The sequence below is a fragment of the Chlamydomonas reinhardtii genome, chromosome 4 (assembly GCF_000002595.2).
Source record: "Chlamydomonas reinhardtii strain CC-503 cw92 mt+ chromosome 4, whole genome shotgun sequence".
Taxonomy (NCBI): domain Eukaryota; kingdom Viridiplantae; phylum Chlorophyta; class Chlorophyceae; order Chlamydomonadales; family Chlamydomonadaceae; genus Chlamydomonas; species Chlamydomonas reinhardtii.
Genome location: NC_057007.1, coordinates 2,181,489 through 2,200,977, shown reverse-complemented (window position 1 = coordinate 2,200,977; position 19,489 = coordinate 2,181,489). Strand labels below are relative to the sequence as shown.

Below are 19,489 nucleotides of genomic sequence, written 5' to 3'. Positions count from 1 at the left end.
CGGAAGAAAGAAACGCGCCGCAGGGGCTGGCGAGACGTGGCCACGTGCAGCCGCAATCTTTCCGTCAACCAGCAGCTTATACATCCTTTTTTAGCGCCATAACCAGCGTTTTCCGGCGTTTGGAGCGGGTGGGTGGGCGGCACTGTCGAATCACTTACTCAAGCAGGTGGGTGTCGGTATCCTGATGACGCCCAGGTGACGACGTAGCCCCAATTTCAGCAGCTTTCGTAACAGACAAGCTCTTAAGTGCTCACTGTCACGAAGGGCCGGCAAAAGGACTCAAGCGAAAAATAAAACTAGCTAGGTGGTTCAAACCATTATTTGAAATCTGTTTGAGAAGACGCGAGCTTGAAACGAGGAGAAAGCGCAACTTGGCTCTTCGGGTCGAGCGGCCGAAGTCATTTCATAGGACTGAACTCATATGATATTAAGCATTCATGGGCTTAGATACCACGTCGATCTCGTTTCGTTTAGAAGTTCCGAGGCCGATAACCCAGCCCAGGCGCACGCTCTTTTGTGCTCTCCTTCGGGCATCGAGACAGGTGATGACTGTTGCTTAATATTTCTGCATCAGCTTGGTCAGCAAATCGAAGAAACTATTATCAGAGAGTCGCAATCGAGAGACGGAATACGGCAGGCCCCCGCCTCGGTGCCTTGCGTTTCGCTCGGCGCAAACACAGGTCACCAGGGGCTAAGTGGCTTTGCTAGGACTCGATTGCGACGTTGCACACCAATCTCAGAAGCCGCTGGAAACCTTCTCGAGATTTCACCAACAGCAGGCAAAGCGTCACCTGACGCTACACCTTCTCGTTCCTTTATCCTCAAACCTACTGCTTTGTTTACAGTCGACTGGCAAGGCACCCAGCTTCAGCAGAGCGCAGCGAGGTCATAAGCAGTTGACGCGGCGACGAGCTTCTCAGCGAGCAGCAGCTCCCAGGATTTGCCAGAGCTATGGACGCACTCAGTGCAGCACAGCCGGACCTCACCGGTGTCCAGGCGCCGGGCTCGCTCGGCGACCAAGAGGGCCTTGCGAGACAGCGGCAAACAGCGGATCAATCCTCGGCAATCCTCAAGCTCAAGTTAGTATAGCACTTGGTTGTGATGCTGAAACTGGCCGCGGCCCGATTCTTCGTGTGCTGAGTCTGGAGCTGCCTGACATTCGCGCAGGGGCCTTCCTTACACGGCGACAGAAGACGACATTCGCCAGTTCTTCGCACCATATGACCTGAAAGGAATCAGTTTTGTCTACGAGCCGGACGGCCGGCCCAGCGGACTGGTGCGAGCTACCGGTCGCAATTCAGGGATGCTTACTCGAACGGGGTGTTTTCTATGGCAACCGTTTGGCAACCGGTTGCTTGGTGACCTAGAGCTTGCCCTGCAAAGCCACGGCCCGTCCTAGGGTGTGGCCGCGGTTAGAGTTTTTTCCACTCGCCCCCTACGAACGGTCGCGTCCGCCCTAAAACGATCTGCAGGCATTTGCTGAGTTCGTGAGCAAGGAGGAGGCGCTCAAGGTGGGTGGGCGGGCATGCCATCCAGGTTGCGCGGGCGAAAGCCGAAAAACACATGGTTTAACTGTCAGGCTGCAGCGGTTGAATCTCCCGCGCTTCTTCCGGCCCCTGCAGGCGCTGTCTAAGAATGGAGAGTATATCGGGCAGCGGTACGTGCGGCTGCTGCACGTGCCGCGCGCGGAGATGGAGGAGCAGGTCCGGCTGGGCACGCTCGCGATTCCGGGCGCAGCGGCGAAGATCCGCTCGCGCATGATGCGCTCGCAGCAGCGCAACATGGGCTACATGGCTGGGCCCGTTCAGCTGATGCCTTCCATGATGCCGGGCGGTCGGCCTGTGATGGGCATGGGGCCGCCGGGCGGCATTGGGGCGCCCTACGGTCAGACCGCTGGGCCGGGCCAGACGCCTGTGGAGTCCCGTCTCTGGTAAGAAGGGTTACGCGCATCGGGCGCGACGGGGCCTTAAAAACCTCGGGTGTCTCAAAAGAAACGTCTCCGAGACCCCCGACGACACGCTGCCTCTTGTACAGCAAGTCCAGCCGCAGCCTGGCCGCCGTTTCTGCGACGCGCGCGGAATTTCGCGCGGCCCCTCGGACTTGGCCAGCGGTCTCGATGCGTTTCTCTCGCCCGGCGTTTCGTGTATGGCCCGCGCACGCTTCGGCTCCCGCTGGGCCCTTCGTCTCCCCACTGTCTTCCACCACTAACCCCCGCCGCCCCCCCTCTCTCCCCTCGCACCCCCTCCCCGGTCGCACCTGCAGGCAACCCGCCTATAGCCAGTCCGCCTACGGGGGGCAGCAGCACGCAGGGCTGCAGGGCGCCGGCGGCCAAGGTGGCCTTTCGGCAGCCGGCCAACAGTCGGGGCTCGGCGTCAGCGGCGGCCTCATGCACGGCGGCGGCGGCGGCGGCGGCGGCTACGGCACCCCCACGCCCGCACAGCTGGCGGCGCAGTTTGGCGGGCTGGGCCTGGGCGGGCCCGGCGGACAGGCCGGCGGCGGCGCCGGAGGCGGCGGCGGCGGCATGGGCGGCCTCGGCGGCCCACGCGGCGGCATGGGCGGCGGCATGGGCGGCGGCATGGGTGGCGGCATGGGCGGCGGCGCCTCCATGCAGCTAGGTGGCCTGGGGGCGCAGGCGCTGCACGCCATCCCGCCGCCGCCGGTCGGCGGCGGCGCGGGTGGCGGCGCCGGCGGCGGCGCCGCCGGCCTGGGCGGCGCTGGGCCGTACATGTCCGGCACACGTGTGGTCCAGACCGCCACGTCGCCCACCATCAAGATCCGCGGCCTGCCGTACGGATCCAGCCCCTCCGAGATCCTGGCGTTTTTCCAGACCTACCACTTCCTTCCCGACACGCTGCAGATTGGGCTGGACCAGTTGGGCCGCCCCAGTGGCGAGGCCTGGTTGAGCTTCACCAACCCGCAGGAGGCGCTGCGTGCCGTACGCGACCTCAACCGCCACTACCTGGGCAACCGCTATCTGGAGCTCAGCATCTGCTAAGCAGCACCAGGGTGCAGCTGCTAAGCAGCAATAACAGTTGCAGCTGCTCAGCAGCACCAGATGCTGCTGCTGAGCAGCAACAGATGCAGCTGCTGAGCAGCGGGCGCCTGCGCTATTGCGGCGGGTAACGGATGCAGCTGCTGGAAGTAGGGTGCAGCTACCGATGCCCGGCCGCTAGTTTGCGGCAGCGTGCCAAGCGGGTTCTGCTGTGTAGCTGTTGCTAATGATGATGGCGCGTGATTAAGCAGCTGAGGAGGGGGCAGCGGGCTCGGCGCCTCAGGAGGCGAGGGGGTTGGAGTTGCAGCGTGCTTGGTGGCGCGTTTCTCAGGGCTGCTGTTGCCACCACTGCCGGGGCAGGGGGGCGGCAGGACGGCTGCAGGGCGCGGTGAAAGGGCCGAGGCAAGCGGCCGGAGGGGCAGGAGGTTCGCGGGCGCGTTCGGCAACCGGTGTTCTTGCGGCCGCAGCGGTGGCTGCGTGCTGTTTATTGCAGGCGTCGGCATGCGCAGGGGGTTCAGTTACAGACGGGCGACTGAACCGCCGGGAACCGACAGCGGTGCTGCTCATTGCTCGCTGCTGGGCTTTGGCCGTGGCTGCCGCGTCCTGCGCATGCGACTGAGGGCCGGTGGCGCAGCAGCTCGCGAAGCCTAGTGCAGGCGTCACGGCCGTCTGACCGGCTGCTGGAGCAAGCGTCTAGCATTCAACGAAAGTGAGATATTTGTGATGGAAATGACGGCAGCCCGTCGGATGATGACCTGACAATTGTTTGACGGTCGCACTGATTGGATTTGCTGTTGGCGGCACTATCGTCGGCAGCATCAGCAGCATTGAACCGGCACCGGTGCACGGCTGTTGCTTGGCTTGTTGATGGAATTGGCAGACACAACCTGTGATAGCCGCGAGTCTGCGAGGCCGATCAATGAAGCTTTGCTCAGATTGCTGGTTGCCAGAATGCAATGGTTCGGCACACACGCATCTCCCAAGAAGGTTATGCGGATCCTGGGAATGACGAATGCAGGGCTGTGCTCTTGGGCGTGCAGGTGGGCTTAAGAGTCATGCAGATGGGACACAAGTGAGAAACAGTTGGGAGTTGGAGATGGATGGGAATTGCAGATGGATGATGGATGGGTGGATTGACCACGTGAGCAGCACGACCAGACGCACTGTATCCATGGACACCGAGGTGAGCCCAAAACGGATGGGGGCGTGGCGTGTGTGTGTGTGTGTGTGTGTGTACGGTTGTACGAATGCAGTACGTGTGTCCGGAACTTGTGCGCCCGCATTCCGGCAAGTATGAGTTACGGAGATGGGAGCTGTACGGCAGAACGCTGTGTGGATCGCTTCCGACTTTATGGAAGCGCCGGCGCCGTCTCTGCTAGCTTCCGCTCCCACGCCAGCAATGGTTACGATGGATCATGGACGGATTGATGCCAAAAATGCGGTCACGTTGCCACGTGCTTATTTTAGACGACCTGTATCTTTTTGAGAATCCATCGCGAACCGTGAAGGAAACAGCTGGACGTTGCGAGACTGACGCAGGAGGTTTCACGGCGTGCATGTTGTTGCAGAGGACTCACAGCGAAAGGCGGCGGCCGCCGGCATGCGAAGAGAGGCGCAGCAGCGTCTAAGGAAGTCATGTTCGCATTCCACAAGCCAGTTCTGAGATGTGATGAAGCATTGGCTGGTCATTGACAAAGTTAGTTTCGAGCTTCCCGGCATACAGAGCGACCGGTGATGATGGCTGCGGTGATGCAAAATTTTGGCAATTTGGCATCTGCAATGCCACCTGCAACTGGAGCACGCAAGCTGGGTTCACGCATGTAGGCGCGACTCCAGGTCTTTCTTAGCAATATGTGGTGTAGGCTTGAGGCAGGGAACCCGCACAGAGCGAGTTTGTACCGGTGGCTGCGTGTGTGGGTGTGGGTGTGTGGGATTATGGCGGTGCGGCCGCGTGGGGGCCGTGGCACTTGGTGTCGGTGTGCGCGCGTGGCCACGTCGGCTGGGGGGATGAGGGTCGGCGGATTGTAAGGCGGTGGTCCGGAGGGCCTCGGCTGCAGCAGGCCCCTTGGCAAGAGGTGGCGGTGGCCGTCCTGGGGATGGTGGGCAATGTCCGGCTCCCCGCCCCAGACGACGACTGTGTTCGGGGGCCGTGGGCCGCAGACTCCCTCTGAAGGTGGCATGCACACCGGCACGGGTAACTGGGTGTGAGTCATTTCCCAAAACCACCACCAGTGGATGCCGGGCGCATTGGCGCACTGCCTTGGGTCGTGGGGAACTTGGATGAAAGAACCAGAAGGGGAGAGGGTAAGGTTGTGCGGGGGTGTCTCAAGTTTCAGTGTGTTTCTTTGTGTGTTTGTGCACGCACGTCCGCTCGTCGGAAGGCGGCTTGCGAGGCTTGCTGGGGTATGCTTTTGCCCGAGGTCGGCAGGGGGATTGCCGCAGCATGGGCTGATGTGGGCGTCATGGGCAGCGATTAGCTTTGGCGTGGGGTTGTGTGGGGTTGTGTGGGCGCCACGTCAGGCGAGACGCGCGGCCCCGGGGTAGGAAGCCGGTAAGGATGGCAGCAAGGGGGCGGCGCCCAGGCGCGGATGGAAAGTGATTTGTGGAATTTGCGAAGAGCGAGAGGGCTTTGCTGACGAACGGATTCCTATTCAACCTCCAGCACAACTATTGCATATCGATTTCTTTGCTGCTGTCAGTGTGGCGGTGTAAGCGGGGATTTGGGCCTCGGAACCCTAAGCTGGACCGGGCGTGGTGCCTTTCGCCTCTGCTAGATATGGGTCACGGTATGCATGCTAGTATGCTACTACTAGCTTTTAAAGCGAAATAAGTACGGCATTGGGGAAAGCCGGTCGCATTGCTTCAATTAACAACGGGTTATGCTTTTTGCGTGTTATCTGTACGTGGTTAGCCAGGGACCGGGAGGCAGGAACTGCTACCGCGGAGGTTGAGGCAAAGGCAACTAACTTGCCATTGTTTGTTTGTGATGCGGCCTTCAGGCGGTCAGGCGATGATGCATTGGCGGGCGGGTGGCGAGTCGCACGGTCGCTCCTTCACACAATTCGGCGCTGTAGGACACTGTGCGAGGCATGCTCCAACGTGGGGGCTGTGCAGCATTGAACGACACGCCACGCCGCGCCGCCAATAAAGCAACAGGGAGGCGCAGAGACGGAGAGATATTAGCGCTCTCGACCACAACGCGGGCAGCTCACCAAGTGTGCGGTGGGCATGGCATCTGCGTGGGTGGCGGAGTTTGGCAATGTCCTCTATAGTTTCCAAAGGAGATTTGATTGTTGGGCTGCGGCACTGTCGTAAAACTCGGCTGCAATAGTTGTGATGGTACGCTTAGGGCGGCGGAGGCGGCGGACATCAAAGCATTAGTGGGCATGGATGTGGGCCTGAAGAGACGGGTGGGATCGCGGAGGAGACACACAGAGGGCCCGGGCATTGGGTGGGGCGGAGCATTTGTAGCAGCGCAACACATTGCTTCGGCGTGTGGGGACGCCGCGTTGGCGAGAGCCACGGATGTCCCTAATGCACCATGGGGGCATGTCGCACCCGTGGAGGGCACTGTGGCAGCACTGGTGGGTCGAGCACAGGGCGCTGCGGGGCGTGGCGTGGGCATGCCAGTCACAAAGTGTTTGGGGGGCTGCGGCAGAGATGGCAGACGACATGCACTTGGTGTCGTATTGACCCGACACCGCATATCGCGCCTGTAACGGCCTGGTGGCTTCGACGCTGCAAACTGCACCACTCGCACAGGAAATTGCTCGATGGGGGCGGGGCGCGAGCCAGGGCCCAGAGGGGTCCGACGGGGTCATGCCGGAAGCAGGAAATCTGCCCAGGGTGCGCTCTGCATACTGCAGCCCAGCGCAAGTTGCGGCAAGCATGAATGCATGATTATCTCGCATTTCGTTCCTTAAAGCATTCTCAGAAAGCATGATGCAGTGGTTGGCCTGTGCCGCCTGGCGTCTGGCGCTGACCGCAGCACCGTGCCACACGCCCCACGCCCCCGCGGTGGCGCTGGGCCACTGCCCACGGGTGGCTGACAGGCCTCAGGCTAGCTCGGCGCCGGGCGCCACAGGCCGGCGAGGGCGCTGCAGCTGGATGGGGACAACCGACTCCGCGCAGTGCCCGTATCTTGTAGATGCCTTGAGGCCCGCGGCGTCTAGTCGGCGTGAATGCACCCCGGGAGATGCCCAACCTGTCTCGCCTGAGGGCTTGCATTGGGGGCCGTTTCTTGCCGCTCCCCGAAGATGCAAGCCCTGCCTTGAGGCCCGCGGCAGCGTCTACTGTAGTCCTTATAAACACTTGAAATATTGCCCTAGGGGGCAAGCCCCCCCCCAAGCCCCCCAAACGTCTAAAACCCCCTTAATTCTGAGCCAAACCCATCCACGCCCCGCATTAGCTGCCCCAAAATCTCCGCTATCGGCGGATTTGGCAAACTTTCTCTGGCGTCGATGGACGACACGAGGCACGGGCACTGGATGGGGCAGCTGGTTTGGGGGCCTATTATCTAAGGGACTGATGTCTTAGGTACACGCGCCAACATGCCATTCTGCCCCGTAGTCAGCGGCCAACCATGCCTAGCCTGCTCCCTTGCGCAGCTGCTGCAATGCTGCCACAGCAGTGTCAACGGCTCCACGCGCCGCCCTCTTGCTTCGGCGTTGACGGCGTCACACCAGGAGACAGAGCTGGCATCTGTGCGAGCCTGCACGTTTGAATACGACCGCGGTTTGTAAGCTTCAAGGGACACAGATGAAATCGTTGCCTGGTCCTGCAGCTACACGTCTTGCCCCGCGCCCTCCCAGCCCACATGCCCAACGGCTCAAACACCGCTGGGGGGGGGCATGCATCGTCACACCACCCGCTCAGGGCACCGCACCCCGTTTCCGCGTGTGCGCCACACACCACCACCCGTCCACGCCGCCCCTTGCTCTGTTCCATTGCTCTGCCACCCGTCCGCCTCAAGGCAACTTGTGGCGGTGCTTGCAAGCTTCTGCGACCGTCACCGTCCCAGCCGGCCGCACACAACCCAAGCCCGCTCCGCCTCCACATGACGCATCATGGTATGAACGTTTTGATTGAAACGGCTCACGCCTTCCAAGACGACGGCCCCTGCAACGCCATTCGTGCGTCACAAGCCGGTTGTCTGGTCATGCCTAGGGATAGCGACAAATGTGCAGGCCAGGAGTGGCGCCTGGAGCCCCTGCCTTTCCCTGTCTTGTACCTACGCCCTTCGTCACAATGAAACAAGAGCGACATTAGACCTTCGCGCCCATTGGGGTATTAACTTTAGAGTGATCACACTCACATTCACACCCGCACTCCGGCACTGGCGCGCTATGCTGGCTCGCTCTTGCCATCTCTTACGCTGGTTCGCTACAGTATGTGCTTGTTGTGAGTTACTGAATGCTCTAAATGCGCACGCGATCACGTGCCTGAAGGCCTAGCTGTCTCGTCCTCAGCCCGCGCTTCACAGTCAATGGTTGCTCCGACTTGCTACACGACCATCCCCGCGTCATCACAACCAGCATAGAAATTGCAGCAAGTGTTGATGCCACACGCGCGAGCCGTCAAGCCATCATCTCTCCGGCGTTGGCTGTTGCGGCGTTCACGCAATGGGCTGGTCTTTGACGTATGCTGCCAAGGTGTCGTGTGGCGCGAGCGAGTGAGCGGGCGGGTGCACGCCAAATGACGTCCAACGCGCCACCCAGAACTCCTCAATCCGCCGCGCCTGCGGTTGTTGCACGAAACAAAAGACTTGTTGATGCAAGTGCAGCGAAAGTCCTGCAATTCTTCGATGCGCGGACGTGCAACTGTATACATGCAGGAAGTTTAGTTTGAGGAGTTGGGCGGAGTGTCCAGATTGAGGGCAATGATGATGGCGTTGATGCTGGCGAAGGCTGTCCGGCATGTTTGCAGCCAGTGGGGCGCGGGAAGGGCGGGCATAAAGGGCGTAGCAACAGGGGGGCTGCAACCGTTTGACGTGTGGGCACGTCGAGGCGCCACGCACCTCAGCACTCAGGACGCGTTGCTTTTGGCAGACGCGCAACACGTGTCCATGCTACCCCACTTCCATCCTCCCTATACTATTGGTAGGGCAAGTAACCGTTAGGCTCGGGCATGTGACCCCAGCCTTTTGCCGGCACACGGAAACAACTTGCCCAACCACAAATGGGAGAGCAGCAGCCTCTAAAGGGCCTACGCGCCGGAGCTGGCCGCCAGACTGGACGGGCATCGGGCACGACGCGCTTGGTGTACCGCCGTACCTGGATGCAGCTTCACTTCTTGATGAATCACCAATGTACCGGAACCACCCACCCACCCACCACCCACTATCGTTCTGTCCACTACCACGCACCATGACAACGCCGAAGGGCTCGCCGCTTGTGGTGAGCGGCTGCACGTGCACTGTCAGCATGCCGTGACGGTTGCCGAACGCAATGTCAGTCAGGTACCTGCGGCGCGGCGTCGGCGTCGGCGAGAGTGTTGATGGATATGTTATGCAACATAAAGATTGCACGTCGGATCCGCTGGTACCAGCACGTGCGCGCACGATGCATGTGCAGCGCCGTACGGATACCGGCCAGACAAGATCCCTACGCAAGATCCCCCACGTTTTGCTTCCCCTCAGACACGTTCCTCCGCATTGGCACAAGCACGCGCCCACAAACACGCACATGTCTCCTAATACCAATGCAACACACACACACACACACACACACACACACACACACACACACACACACACACACTTCTGTGCTGCCGCCCAATGCCTTTCCATTCCCATGCTTATAGGTGAGCTCGACTACGACCAGCGGGCGGGAATACGGGAATTAGGCGTGCTGGGTAAACGTTGTTTAGCGCGCCCAGGGTGCGGAGCATGGACGCATACAGGTGCATCGCGGGGTCAGGCCGAATGGTCGCCCGTGGGGTTACAGGCTTATCGCGGGTAAGTATGACTACCTGGGTGACGGCAACCACGCGACGCTCGGTAAATTGGTAGGTATCCGTAAGTAACTCCGGCGTCGTCTGGGCGGGCTTTCGTTTCGTTTTTTTAACACACACACACACACACACACACACACACACACACACACACACACACACACACACACACACACACACACACACACACACACACACACACCGAAAACCGTCGCTTTGCTGCATCGCATACACTGTCTTTGCGCAACGTTTTCCTTGTGCTCTTTAACACACACACAAAGACACACGCACGCACACACACACACACACACACACACACACACACACACACACACACGAATCATACGCCCACAAAGCAGCTCCCCCCCGCCCTCCGGCACGCACCTGTCCCCCACCATGATGAGCTGCGGGGCGGGGCAGCCGAAGTGCGCCTCCAGCTCAGCACAGCCGCCGCCCGGCTTTTTGTCGGCGTGTCGGAGCACCGGGATGCCCAGTGCAGCCTCCAGGGCCGCCGCCTCCTTGCCTGAACGGGGACAGGGACAGGCAGGTGGGCGCGTGGATGATAATGGCGTGTGTGTTTTTACTGATGGGCGTGCGCGTGCACGTGTGTTTGTACCGTATATTGTGCGTAGCGTGCTTGGGAGCAAAAGTGGTTGCTGTAAGCGCATTTGAGTCTTATGTGCTAGAAAGCATAAGAGCATCGTTACAATGCGTGGTGCGGCGCGAAGCGCATTGCTAGGGTGACAAAGGACGAGAAGAAGGCTTAGAGCCGTGGACCGTGTGGTCGTTTCCCATGTGTCTGTGGAACGCATTCTTCACCGCTAACGTCCGCGCCCACGCCGCCCATACCCCCTCCCCTTGCCCCCGTACCCCTAGTCTGCTCGGAAGCTGGGAACTCGGTGCATTTCGGGGATGGGGACTACTGTCGAGTGCCACTCCGTTGTCAAAGCATAGGCCACGCTCTCCTCCTCGCTCTACTGCATTTGGTTCGGTTTAGTTTGGGCTGGTATCTTCAAACCCACTGCAGCCCCCTTTCCCCCTCCCTCCCTCGCTTCCCCCGCCCCACCCCCCTCACCTTCCGGGTCGTACTGCTGTAGACCCGCACTGTTGCTGTACAGCACGGCACGACCCCCGAACGCCTCCAGGCAGCCCGCCAGCGCGGGCTGCAGCCGCGGCTCCACCTCCAGAGCGAACGGCAGCGACAGCGTGTTGTCCTGTGCTTGGGAGGGGTTGTGGAGGCCGGGTGGTCAGGTTTGTTGGTGTTGCCATACCCGAGGGTTCCCATCGCAGCCGGACCCTCTTGCAGCTCACACTAGAGACAATGCGACCCTCACGAAATTTGACCCTGACAGGCTCTACGCCTACGCGCACGCGTGCAAACACGCACACGGCATGAAGTGCACGTCCCACCATGCCCACTCCCTTCCTGGATGTCGGCTGCATTGCGCATGTGGCATTACACCGCCACCCTGTGGCCGGCATGCAGCCCAGGGAATGACACGACCACCCCAAAGGCCACGACAGCCGCCACCTCAAAGGCCAGGCCTGCCGCGGCCACCCAGGCCGTAAGACAAGCCTCCGACAGCTGGCCCCCGACGACTAGGCCCCAGCCAACTCCCCCTCATTCCCTGGCCCCCATCCCATAAGTATTATCGCTTGCAACTAACGCCTCTGCCTGTACTCCGCTCGTTTTCGTTGGTTTTGGTTTAGCTTGGGCTGGTATTTACAACCCCCCGCCCCCTACCCACCTTATCGAACACTAGGCCCTTGAACCCCGCCGCCTTGAGCGCCCGCCAGTCCACATGCCGGATGTCGGGCGCCGCCAGGTGGGGCAGCGCCAGCGACTGGTTGCCCTGCGCGCGTGTGTGTGTGTGTGTGTGTGTGTGTGTGTGTGTGTGTGTGAGGGAGCGCAAGGAGGCAGGCACACGTGTGTCCAGTAGGAACGGGCCTTGCAGCGGAGGCTGTTGCGGCCCGCCACCTGCACCGCTGGCGCATAACACACACGTGTGCCGTACCCCGCCGCCGCACCTTCCGTGTGCCGGTGCCCGCCGCTGTACCCGCCACGCACCAATTAGCGACACGGGCCCGCCTGCACGCCCCATGGGTCACACCCGCTACCCCCTGGCGGCACCCACCACCACCCACCACCACCCGTCACCACCCGTCACCACCCACCACCACCCGCCACCACCCACCACCCCCCGCCACCACCCGCTCTTACCCCGAACAGGCTGAAGAAGAGGCCCACACCCGCCGAGTTGAAGTTCTGTTGCACACGCGCCATGTCGGACGCCTGCGCACACACGAGCGAGTATGTGTGCGGGTGTTTAAATTGCGTGTTTGCGTGCTTGGGTGCCGAGCGCATGCTTTTGTGTTAGCCTCAGGGTCCCGGGTTAGGTCTTATACCACGCATGCACAGTGTCAGGGCTATAGCTCCATGCATCCCTGCATGCATTCATGCTAAGCAGTTGCGTGCCGAGCCTGGGGCCCTTCTTCTCAAGCCCCTACCGCTCAGCCCCACAGCCTCGCAGCCCCTTCAGGGCGGGCCCTGTCCACACCTGTCTACAGGTTCTTACCTCGCTACTGTGCGCCCTCGCCGAAACAGATCGGGCCCTTGGCCGCGCGCTACCGCATGGTCCCCTCGCCGCGGCGCGGCAGCTGTGCGCCAGGGACCGGGTGCAGGGCGGAGAGGGGCCCGGCACCGAGCGCATCCAGCAGCTCCGGCGCGACGCTAAGTTACTTTATATGTCAAGTACTTGTGCGCACTGTAACTAAACCCTGGATGTGCGATCGGTGTAGCGTGCTGTTGAGAAACTCAGGAGCGCGAGCCGATGCAGTGCGCGGCGGAGCAGGGCAAAGATGGCACGTTGAGTATATCTGCTATGCAAACCGGACGACTAGTTAAACGACGCTAAAACCCGGAATGTTGGTTTGGCCCATCTCGCGCCATGGCAGCCCGAAGAAGGTTTTCCTTCTGCTCGCTTCTGCAGGTCTAAATCAGTTCACATGACTTCCTTGATGTTGATAACAGCTCTGCACGCATAAATATGCTATAGCTATAGAACTGCGACCAGTTCGTTGGTCCCAACGTCGCTCCTCTGCTTTTCACCTACTTCTTCTGCGCGAATAGTATTAGTACCTGGTGACTGTAGAGCGCCTTGCGGGGTAAAACACCTCGCTCCAGCGCGCTTTGGTGACCTCAGACGAGCAAGGGGTTCCTGCTTCGCCCAACGATGCACACGATGCTGCAGCGGCAGCTGGGACACTCTGGCTCTTTGAGCCGACAGGCCTCCTCGGAGCTGCCTTCGCCCGCGGGTGCGCGACTGAGCGACCTGACCGCGCCGCGACCCACTTGATAAGCCTGTCGCTGACGCCGCTCGCTTTCTTATGCGCCGCAGCCAAGTCGAAAGGTGTATCACGCAGCAACAGCTTCAATCGCAGTAAGTGTGCTGCACGCAACCGCGAAAGTACTCTGCCAGCCGACGTGTCATGTGAAGCACGAATGCCACGCGCTCTGGGCGCTACCCTTGTTACCATCATATGGTAGTGTCTACGTCACAAAGCGCTGCCGGGCCGCTGCGCCGAGCTGGAGTCGACCTGGCACCACACGATGCTTGCACGCAGGGGCTTTTGGCTGCATTCCTTCCTCGCGCTCGCGCCCATCGCTTTTAGTATCATGCAGCGGGCCTATCGGGCCGCTTGGCGGTGACTTTACGGACGAGGTAGGTGGTTGAGCGACCGAAATGCCCGGATAACCCCACGCATGTGAGTTTCCTTTCTAGGTGCTCTAAGCTCTCGCTTTAGACTCGCATAGTAACCAGCTCCTATCGTTCACAAGACAGACAAGCCTGGAACGCAAAATCACGCCACGCTTTGTTATCAGACCCTCGCCCCTGTCCGAACCCGCCCGAGCCCACCGCTCTTGCAACCCTCCTCGCAGCACCACTCGCCCGCTGGGCCCAGCGCCAGCGCCAGCCACACGCCACACGGCGCCTACTCGCACGGCGGCCCGCAGCCGCTGGCGCCCCCCAGCCCCCAGCCGCAGCCCCCCACCTGGGAGTTCTCCCCGGAGCCGTACGTGCCCGCGCCCGCCAACCTGCCCGCCTACGAGCTGGATGAGGGCATCCCAACAGGCGGCGCCGACCCGGAGCCCCTGCTGTTCTTCCCGCCCCGCACCTCCGCGTCCTCAGACGCCTCCGGCGCCTCCGCCGCCTCGCCCACGTCGGCCGCCGGCCCGTCGGCCGGCTTCCGCGTCCCAGACGTCTTCATCCCACCCCTCTCGGCCTCTTCGTCTTCCTCCCAGCCGCACCCCCAGCACCCACAGCACCCCCAACAGCCCCTGCATGGCGGCGCGGGCAGCAACCAGGTGCCCAACGGCCTGCCACGTGGCATGGGGAAAACCGCTGGAGCCGCCGCCGGCGGCGGCGGCGGCGGCAAAGGCCCGTCTGACTCGTTGTGGACGCTGACGGACCAGCCTGGTGTGGACTTGTTCCGGGCGGGGCCGGCGGTGTGGAATCGGCTGCGGCAGGTCAGTCAGTCAGGCAGTCTCAGTCATTGGGGAATGGGGGAGGGGTGCAGGCAGTCAGACAGTCTTGAGAACATGGGAGGAGGGGGGTGCACGTGGCTGCGTTGAGGTTCTGTCGGTGATGGGCCATGGGGTAAAGGGTGTCGTGGGCCATGGGCACCGGGGGAAGGTTCAGGGGCAGGGGCCATATTGCCAGGATCGTTTCCTGGGAAACTCCTGAAAGGACGCCGTGCTGTCACACGCTGCATGTGCAGTCGCGCTGCGCCGACATCGAACTGATAGTTTGTGAGGTTCCTTTGGCCTTGCGTATTGTACTTGGACCCGACATATCGTACTTTGACCCTTGTGTGTGTGGGTGTGTGTGCGCGCACAGGTTTACGTGATCTTGTTTGGTGTGGGCGAGCGAGACACGGAGGGCATCTATTCGCTGCGCGCCTTCCGGCCCGATGACGGACTGCCGCACGAGACCATAATCGCGTTCGAGTGCGAGGAGGAAGCCACACGGTGAGCCAGGGGGCACGAGGGGGGGGGCGTTGGGGGTTGGTGGCGGGCGGGGGCACGAGGCGTTGGGGGTTGGGGGCGGGGGGCGGGGGGGATGAGGCAAGGAGGGTGGGAGGGTCGGAATTGGTTCCAAAGCCGTGGTATGGGGCGGGGACATGAGGGCATGTCATGGGCAGGGGTTGAAACCAGGAGCGTTGGGGGATTCTAGTGCCCTAGAATGGAGACGAGGGAGAGGCAGTGCGTGTCGTGGGAAAGGCTTAACGGCACGGCTAGGGCGCCGGCGTTGGGCTGTGGGGCAAGGCGCGGGCGCTGGGCTGCGGGGCAGGGCTGTGAGGCAAGGCCGCCTTGCAGCCAGCGTCCGCCCGGGCCTGGTACATGCAGGCCTCGTGCAGACGTCCAGGAATGCGTTGCCAGTTCAGGTCCAGACCCCTCCCCCTGTTTTGCACCCATACACACACACACACACACACACACGCGCGTGCACCGTGTCGACCCCTTCCTCGTGTGCAGCTAACACATACACGTGCACACACATGCACACACATGCGCCGTGCAGCTACGCCTGCCTTCTGGAGGCGAGCATGGACCACACACCGCACGTGTGCTCCATCCCGCCGCGCGAGCTGCTCAGCTTCTGCCTGGACCAGGTGAGCGGTCGGATCTGGATCTGGATTTAGATTTGGTGCGGCAAGAAATTATTCGGGCGTGCCGTGGTGAGGGGGACTGGGATGAAGAAGGGGTGCGGCGCGTTGGCGCCTGTGGCAGGCAGGCGGGCGCTGACCTCGCGTGCAACGTCCCTCCTGCCGTATGGAGCGTGTCAAATTGGGGCTTTGCCGAAGGGCACACAGCACAGGGCAGAGAGGCGCGACAGTGTGGCCCCCGGGCATTGGAAGCGGCCGAGCGGGGTCGGGGCTTCACCTCACTTGGTGCTTGATGCTTGTTGGGGGGCTCAGGCAAGGTACCGATTGCGTCCACTGGGGGCGGAAGGCAAGCCAGGCTTGACCACACCTGCATGCTAGCGGTACGACCGACGCGCCCTTCTACACGCGTCTCGGCATCGGAGAGCACACCCCTTTCTCTGCCACACCGTCCACTCACACACCACACACGCGCACACCTGTTTCCCACCACCCGCCCCACAGACCTACTCGTGCCGCCTGGAGCCTCGCGGCTCGTTGCTCATCCCACCCGACTTCAACGTTAGCGTCACCGATTGGGAGCGAAGCCTGCGCCTGCGCGAGGGCAAGTTCGCCGTACTGGAAGCCGACCCAGATCACAGCGCCGCCGCCACCGCAACCGCAACCGTCACCACCACGCTCGCGCCGGCGGCGCGCCCGCCCTCGGAGAGCGGTATGGTGGCGCCGCCGCCGGAGGCGGCGGCGGCAGCACCTGGCCCCGCGGCGGCGGCGGCAGCGGCGCCTAGTGGCGGCGGCGCTGATGCGGACGCTGGGGTGCAGCCGCCGTCGACACTGGCACGCTACTCGGGTCTCAGCAGTGACGAGCTCGCGGACATTCGGGCTCGGCTGGAGCGCCTGTTGTCGCAGTAAGGGCGCAAGCAACGGGACCGCCGGCCGCGACAGCCACGGTTGCGGCCTGGAAATGGCCGCGGCGTCAAGCGGCGGAGATAGCTGCGAGGAGCACGTAAGCGTCGAAGATAAAGCACGCACGTGCGGGCCGTGAGTTTGCCGCGCGCGCAGCACAGGCGCGGTACAGGCCATAGGGATTGTATCACCAGTAAATTATCAGGCTTGACTTGCTGCCAAGATAGGTGCCAAAACAGGAAATCAAAATACACGCACACGGGCAAAACACACGGGGCGCTGACGGCGCCCGCACGGCCGCCGACGGCGCTGCATAGCCGTTCTTTTGTCCTGACGTCCGCCGCAATTTCAGTTTTGCCTTTTTTGATCTGTAAGTGCAAGCGGCGGGCGACGTTTGATATTTGTGTGGGACTTGAGCAAGGGCCCAGGCGGTTTTCCTCTATGATAGCAGGCGTTTGATCAATTAGAGTGAGTGTGGGCTTTTGTGATTGCTATCACGCCCACCATGGACGGTGGTACGGTCTGTGTTGGGCTGACCCATGTGTGAAGCCGTCGCGGGGATTTACATTTAGGTCTTCACCCGAAATTGCTCGTTCATCGCGGACTGCGTCGGGCGTGGTCGTGACCTGCGTGGCAGTGGGTGGGCGAGTGCGAGTGGCATGGGCGATAACCGGCTTCAATTTTCTTGGGCAGTCACACTGGTAGCGAGTAGCGTGGGCACACGAGGAGAGGGTCGCACGATGCGACAAGCAGCAAGCATGCGGGTTTTTGGGGGCGGGAGAGGTAGGGAGTTGGGAAGCTGTGCCAGCGCCCAGCGGGGAGGGAAGAGAAGCAAGTGGAGATGGCATGTGGAGGGGAGGTGAGCCCTGCACATGCACTGACTGGGTGCGTAGGCAAAGAGACGATGACTTGAAGAAAATGGATGGGAGGGGTAGGGTGGCGGGGCAGGGCGTTGACGGAGCTCTAGGCCTGACAGCAGCTTTGGTTGTTATGTGTATGTGTATGTGTAGGGGCGGTTGGAAGTGAGGCGACTGACGTTTCAGGGCTGTTGTGGTTGTGCGCCTTGGATTGCGCGCCGCAGGGGTTGCGGGCGGGCAACGCATGCCGTACCGCTTGAGGGAGGCAATGACTCTCAAGTCACCCTGGGGCACAGCCGATCTCTTGTCAACTTCATGACAGGAGCAGTACGTTGGACGCGGCACAAATGAGATTGGGGGCGGAGCACCCCTGGCATCCAAATTATATGAGTGGACGCGTGTGCATCGAAGACCACCGGTTTCCCCATGTGTTGCTGTCCCGTTGGCAGTGCGAGTGCCTGAGAGGGCAATGTGCGGATGTGAGACCGCGTGATTTGAGTGCGATGTTGGGCGCGAGATGCGTGTGTCCTCGCACCCGGCACTCCAGCCTGCACTTTCTTGGTAGTCTTTATGTCGCTGGGTGGTTGCGCGAGGCTTCAACCCGAGAATTGCGTGTGCCGCCGCGACAGATCGGGCGTACAGCCCATATCGCGCTTGTGCTTGGGCTACCTGAATATATTTAGCAGCGCTGTGGGTTACGGTTGTCACTAGTTGTGTTGGATGCGGCATACGCCAGTTCTTTGCATACGACTAGGGGAGCAGGCGGCTAGCAGGGGCATGTGTGTGCGTGTGTGCGTGTGTGTATGCCGCGGAGGCAAATGAGAGCCGAGAGGGAGGCGACGTGAGGGAAGTCTGGGACATGTATGGAGCACGAGTGCTGCCCCCCGCCCCGGCGCGTGAAGAGCCATTCTTTCTTTGCTTTGCTGTTGTCTCGCGCCCTGATCAGGCTGGCATGTCACTCCATGCCCATGGATGAACGTGGCATGAGTAAGCGGTCCCGCGCTGTTGTGTGGGCGCCCAGTTATGTCTGTGGTGCATGAAGGGTATGCCTGTGAGTGAGGCTGCAGGGCGAAGGGCCTTCTAGGGCACGCTGGCACACGGTTTGCCCATTCGGGCCATGCAACGTGTGGCGCGTGGCGCGCATGCACTCGGTTTGCGCTCCGCTGAAGATTAATGTGGGGGCATAGAACCCTGAAGGCCTGAGCCTGCTGGATGGGAGGTGTTCGGACTGGCCAAGCCCCCCATTGACGTTCATGGATTGACCAGGGAGAGGGCTCAAGCTTGCACACTAGGCACAGCTCGGCATTACCTGACCTGCAAGGGCCGCGCTTCGCGCTTGACCTGAAGAATTCTATCACTGTGTAATCCGCAAGAAGTGTACCGTTCAGCCTGCGCATTGGCTCAGCTGCGTTATGCATCGTGCGCATCTAGAATGTGCAGGTCCGTGGCGGACAGACAGACAGGTAGGCGGGCTGCCTGGCGCAGTGGCGCCGTGTAGCAGGTGTGTGATGGGACAGGGTTCAAGGCAGGTTGGCGAGGTCCCGTAGGGTGCAGCCGATGCCCAGGTGGTGCCAGCTCGCCTGGACATCAGGGCCCGGAGTCTGCTCATCTACTGCGCTCTGCGTTCACAGCGTTGCTTTTCCTCGCTCAAATGAATCAACGGCGTTTGAGGCGAGGCTTGAGGCTTGAGTGCGGACAGCTTTGCGCCAACTTAGTCAGCACTTTGCGTAACCTGCTTCATTGGATCAGAACTGATACCGTACGTCAATCTGACAAACGTGTACGCCTCACACTCAACGCACGCCCTCACACTCAAGTAAAACATGCCGTTCATCCTCTATTCCTTTGTTGCAGAGGGGGCAAAGCCTGGCATTTCTAAGTGAATGGTGGTCTCTATTAGCTGCGATCGGCCAACAGCAAAGCCGAAACCTCAGGCCTAAGGCATCTGTGTGCTTCAAAAGTGATAAAACAGTGAGCGTAGGGTGGGTGCATGGGCGGCGCCGCTCGCTCAAAACTAAGCCGCATCCAGTGCTTGTATTTGGACATATGCAGCCCGGGGTGCAAGGAATCTGATGGAAACGTCTCAGGTGGTGTAGTCAAATGAACAATTCCTATTGCACCC

At 61.3% G+C, this 19,489-nt stretch overlaps 4 protein-coding genes across 4 annotated transcripts; 3 read left to right on the top strand and 1 right to left on the bottom strand.

Annotated features, from left to right (window-relative positions):
- The first annotated feature begins 260 nt into the window (after positions 1-260).
- On the top strand, positions 261-3,246 carry CHLRE_04g219950v5 (uncharacterized protein). The gene is made up of 5 exons (XM_043061872.1): positions 261-1,079; positions 1,168-1,276; positions 1,473-1,511; positions 1,623-1,930; positions 2,263-3,246. Exons 1-5 carry the CDS (start codon positions 952-954, stop codon positions 2,993-2,995), a joined length of 1,317 nt encoding a protein of 438 aa, XP_042925224.1. The 5' UTR covers positions 261-951; the 3' UTR covers positions 2,996-3,246.
- Positions 3,247-3,300: 54 nt separating this feature from the next.
- Positions 3,301-6,727, top strand: CHLRE_04g219925v5 (uncharacterized protein). Its single transcript, XM_043061871.1, has one exon. The coding sequence runs from the start codon at positions 3,860-3,862 to the stop codon at positions 4,040-4,042; it is 183 nt and encodes a 60-aa protein (XP_042925223.1). The 5' UTR covers positions 3,301-3,859; the 3' UTR covers positions 4,043-6,727.
- A 1,036-nt stretch (positions 6,728-7,763) lies between these two features.
- On the bottom strand, positions 7,764-12,830 carry CHLRE_04g219900v5 (uncharacterized protein). The gene is made up of 7 exons (XM_043061870.1): positions 12,520-12,830; positions 12,165-12,236; positions 11,692-11,796; positions 11,019-11,157; positions 10,328-10,466; positions 9,357-9,453; positions 7,764-8,729 (listed from the first exon to the last, which is right to left on the bottom strand). The coding sequence occupies exons 1-7, from the start codon at positions 12,652-12,654 to the stop codon at positions 8,607-8,609; spliced, it is 810 nt and encodes a 269-aa protein (XP_042925222.1). The 5' UTR covers positions 12,655-12,830; the 3' UTR covers positions 7,764-8,606.
- A 110-nt stretch (positions 12,831-12,940) lies between these two features.
- Positions 12,941-18,744, top strand: CHLRE_04g219851v5 (uncharacterized protein). The gene is made up of 7 exons (XM_043061869.1): positions 12,941-13,258; positions 13,342-13,383; positions 13,568-13,665; positions 13,884-14,471; positions 14,842-14,972; positions 15,526-15,616; positions 16,112-18,744. The coding sequence occupies exons 1-7, from the start codon at positions 13,186-13,188 to the stop codon at positions 16,514-16,516; spliced, it is 1,428 nt and encodes a 475-aa protein (XP_042925221.1). The 5' UTR covers positions 12,941-13,185; the 3' UTR covers positions 16,517-18,744.
- Positions 18,745-19,489: the final 745 nt, after the last annotated feature.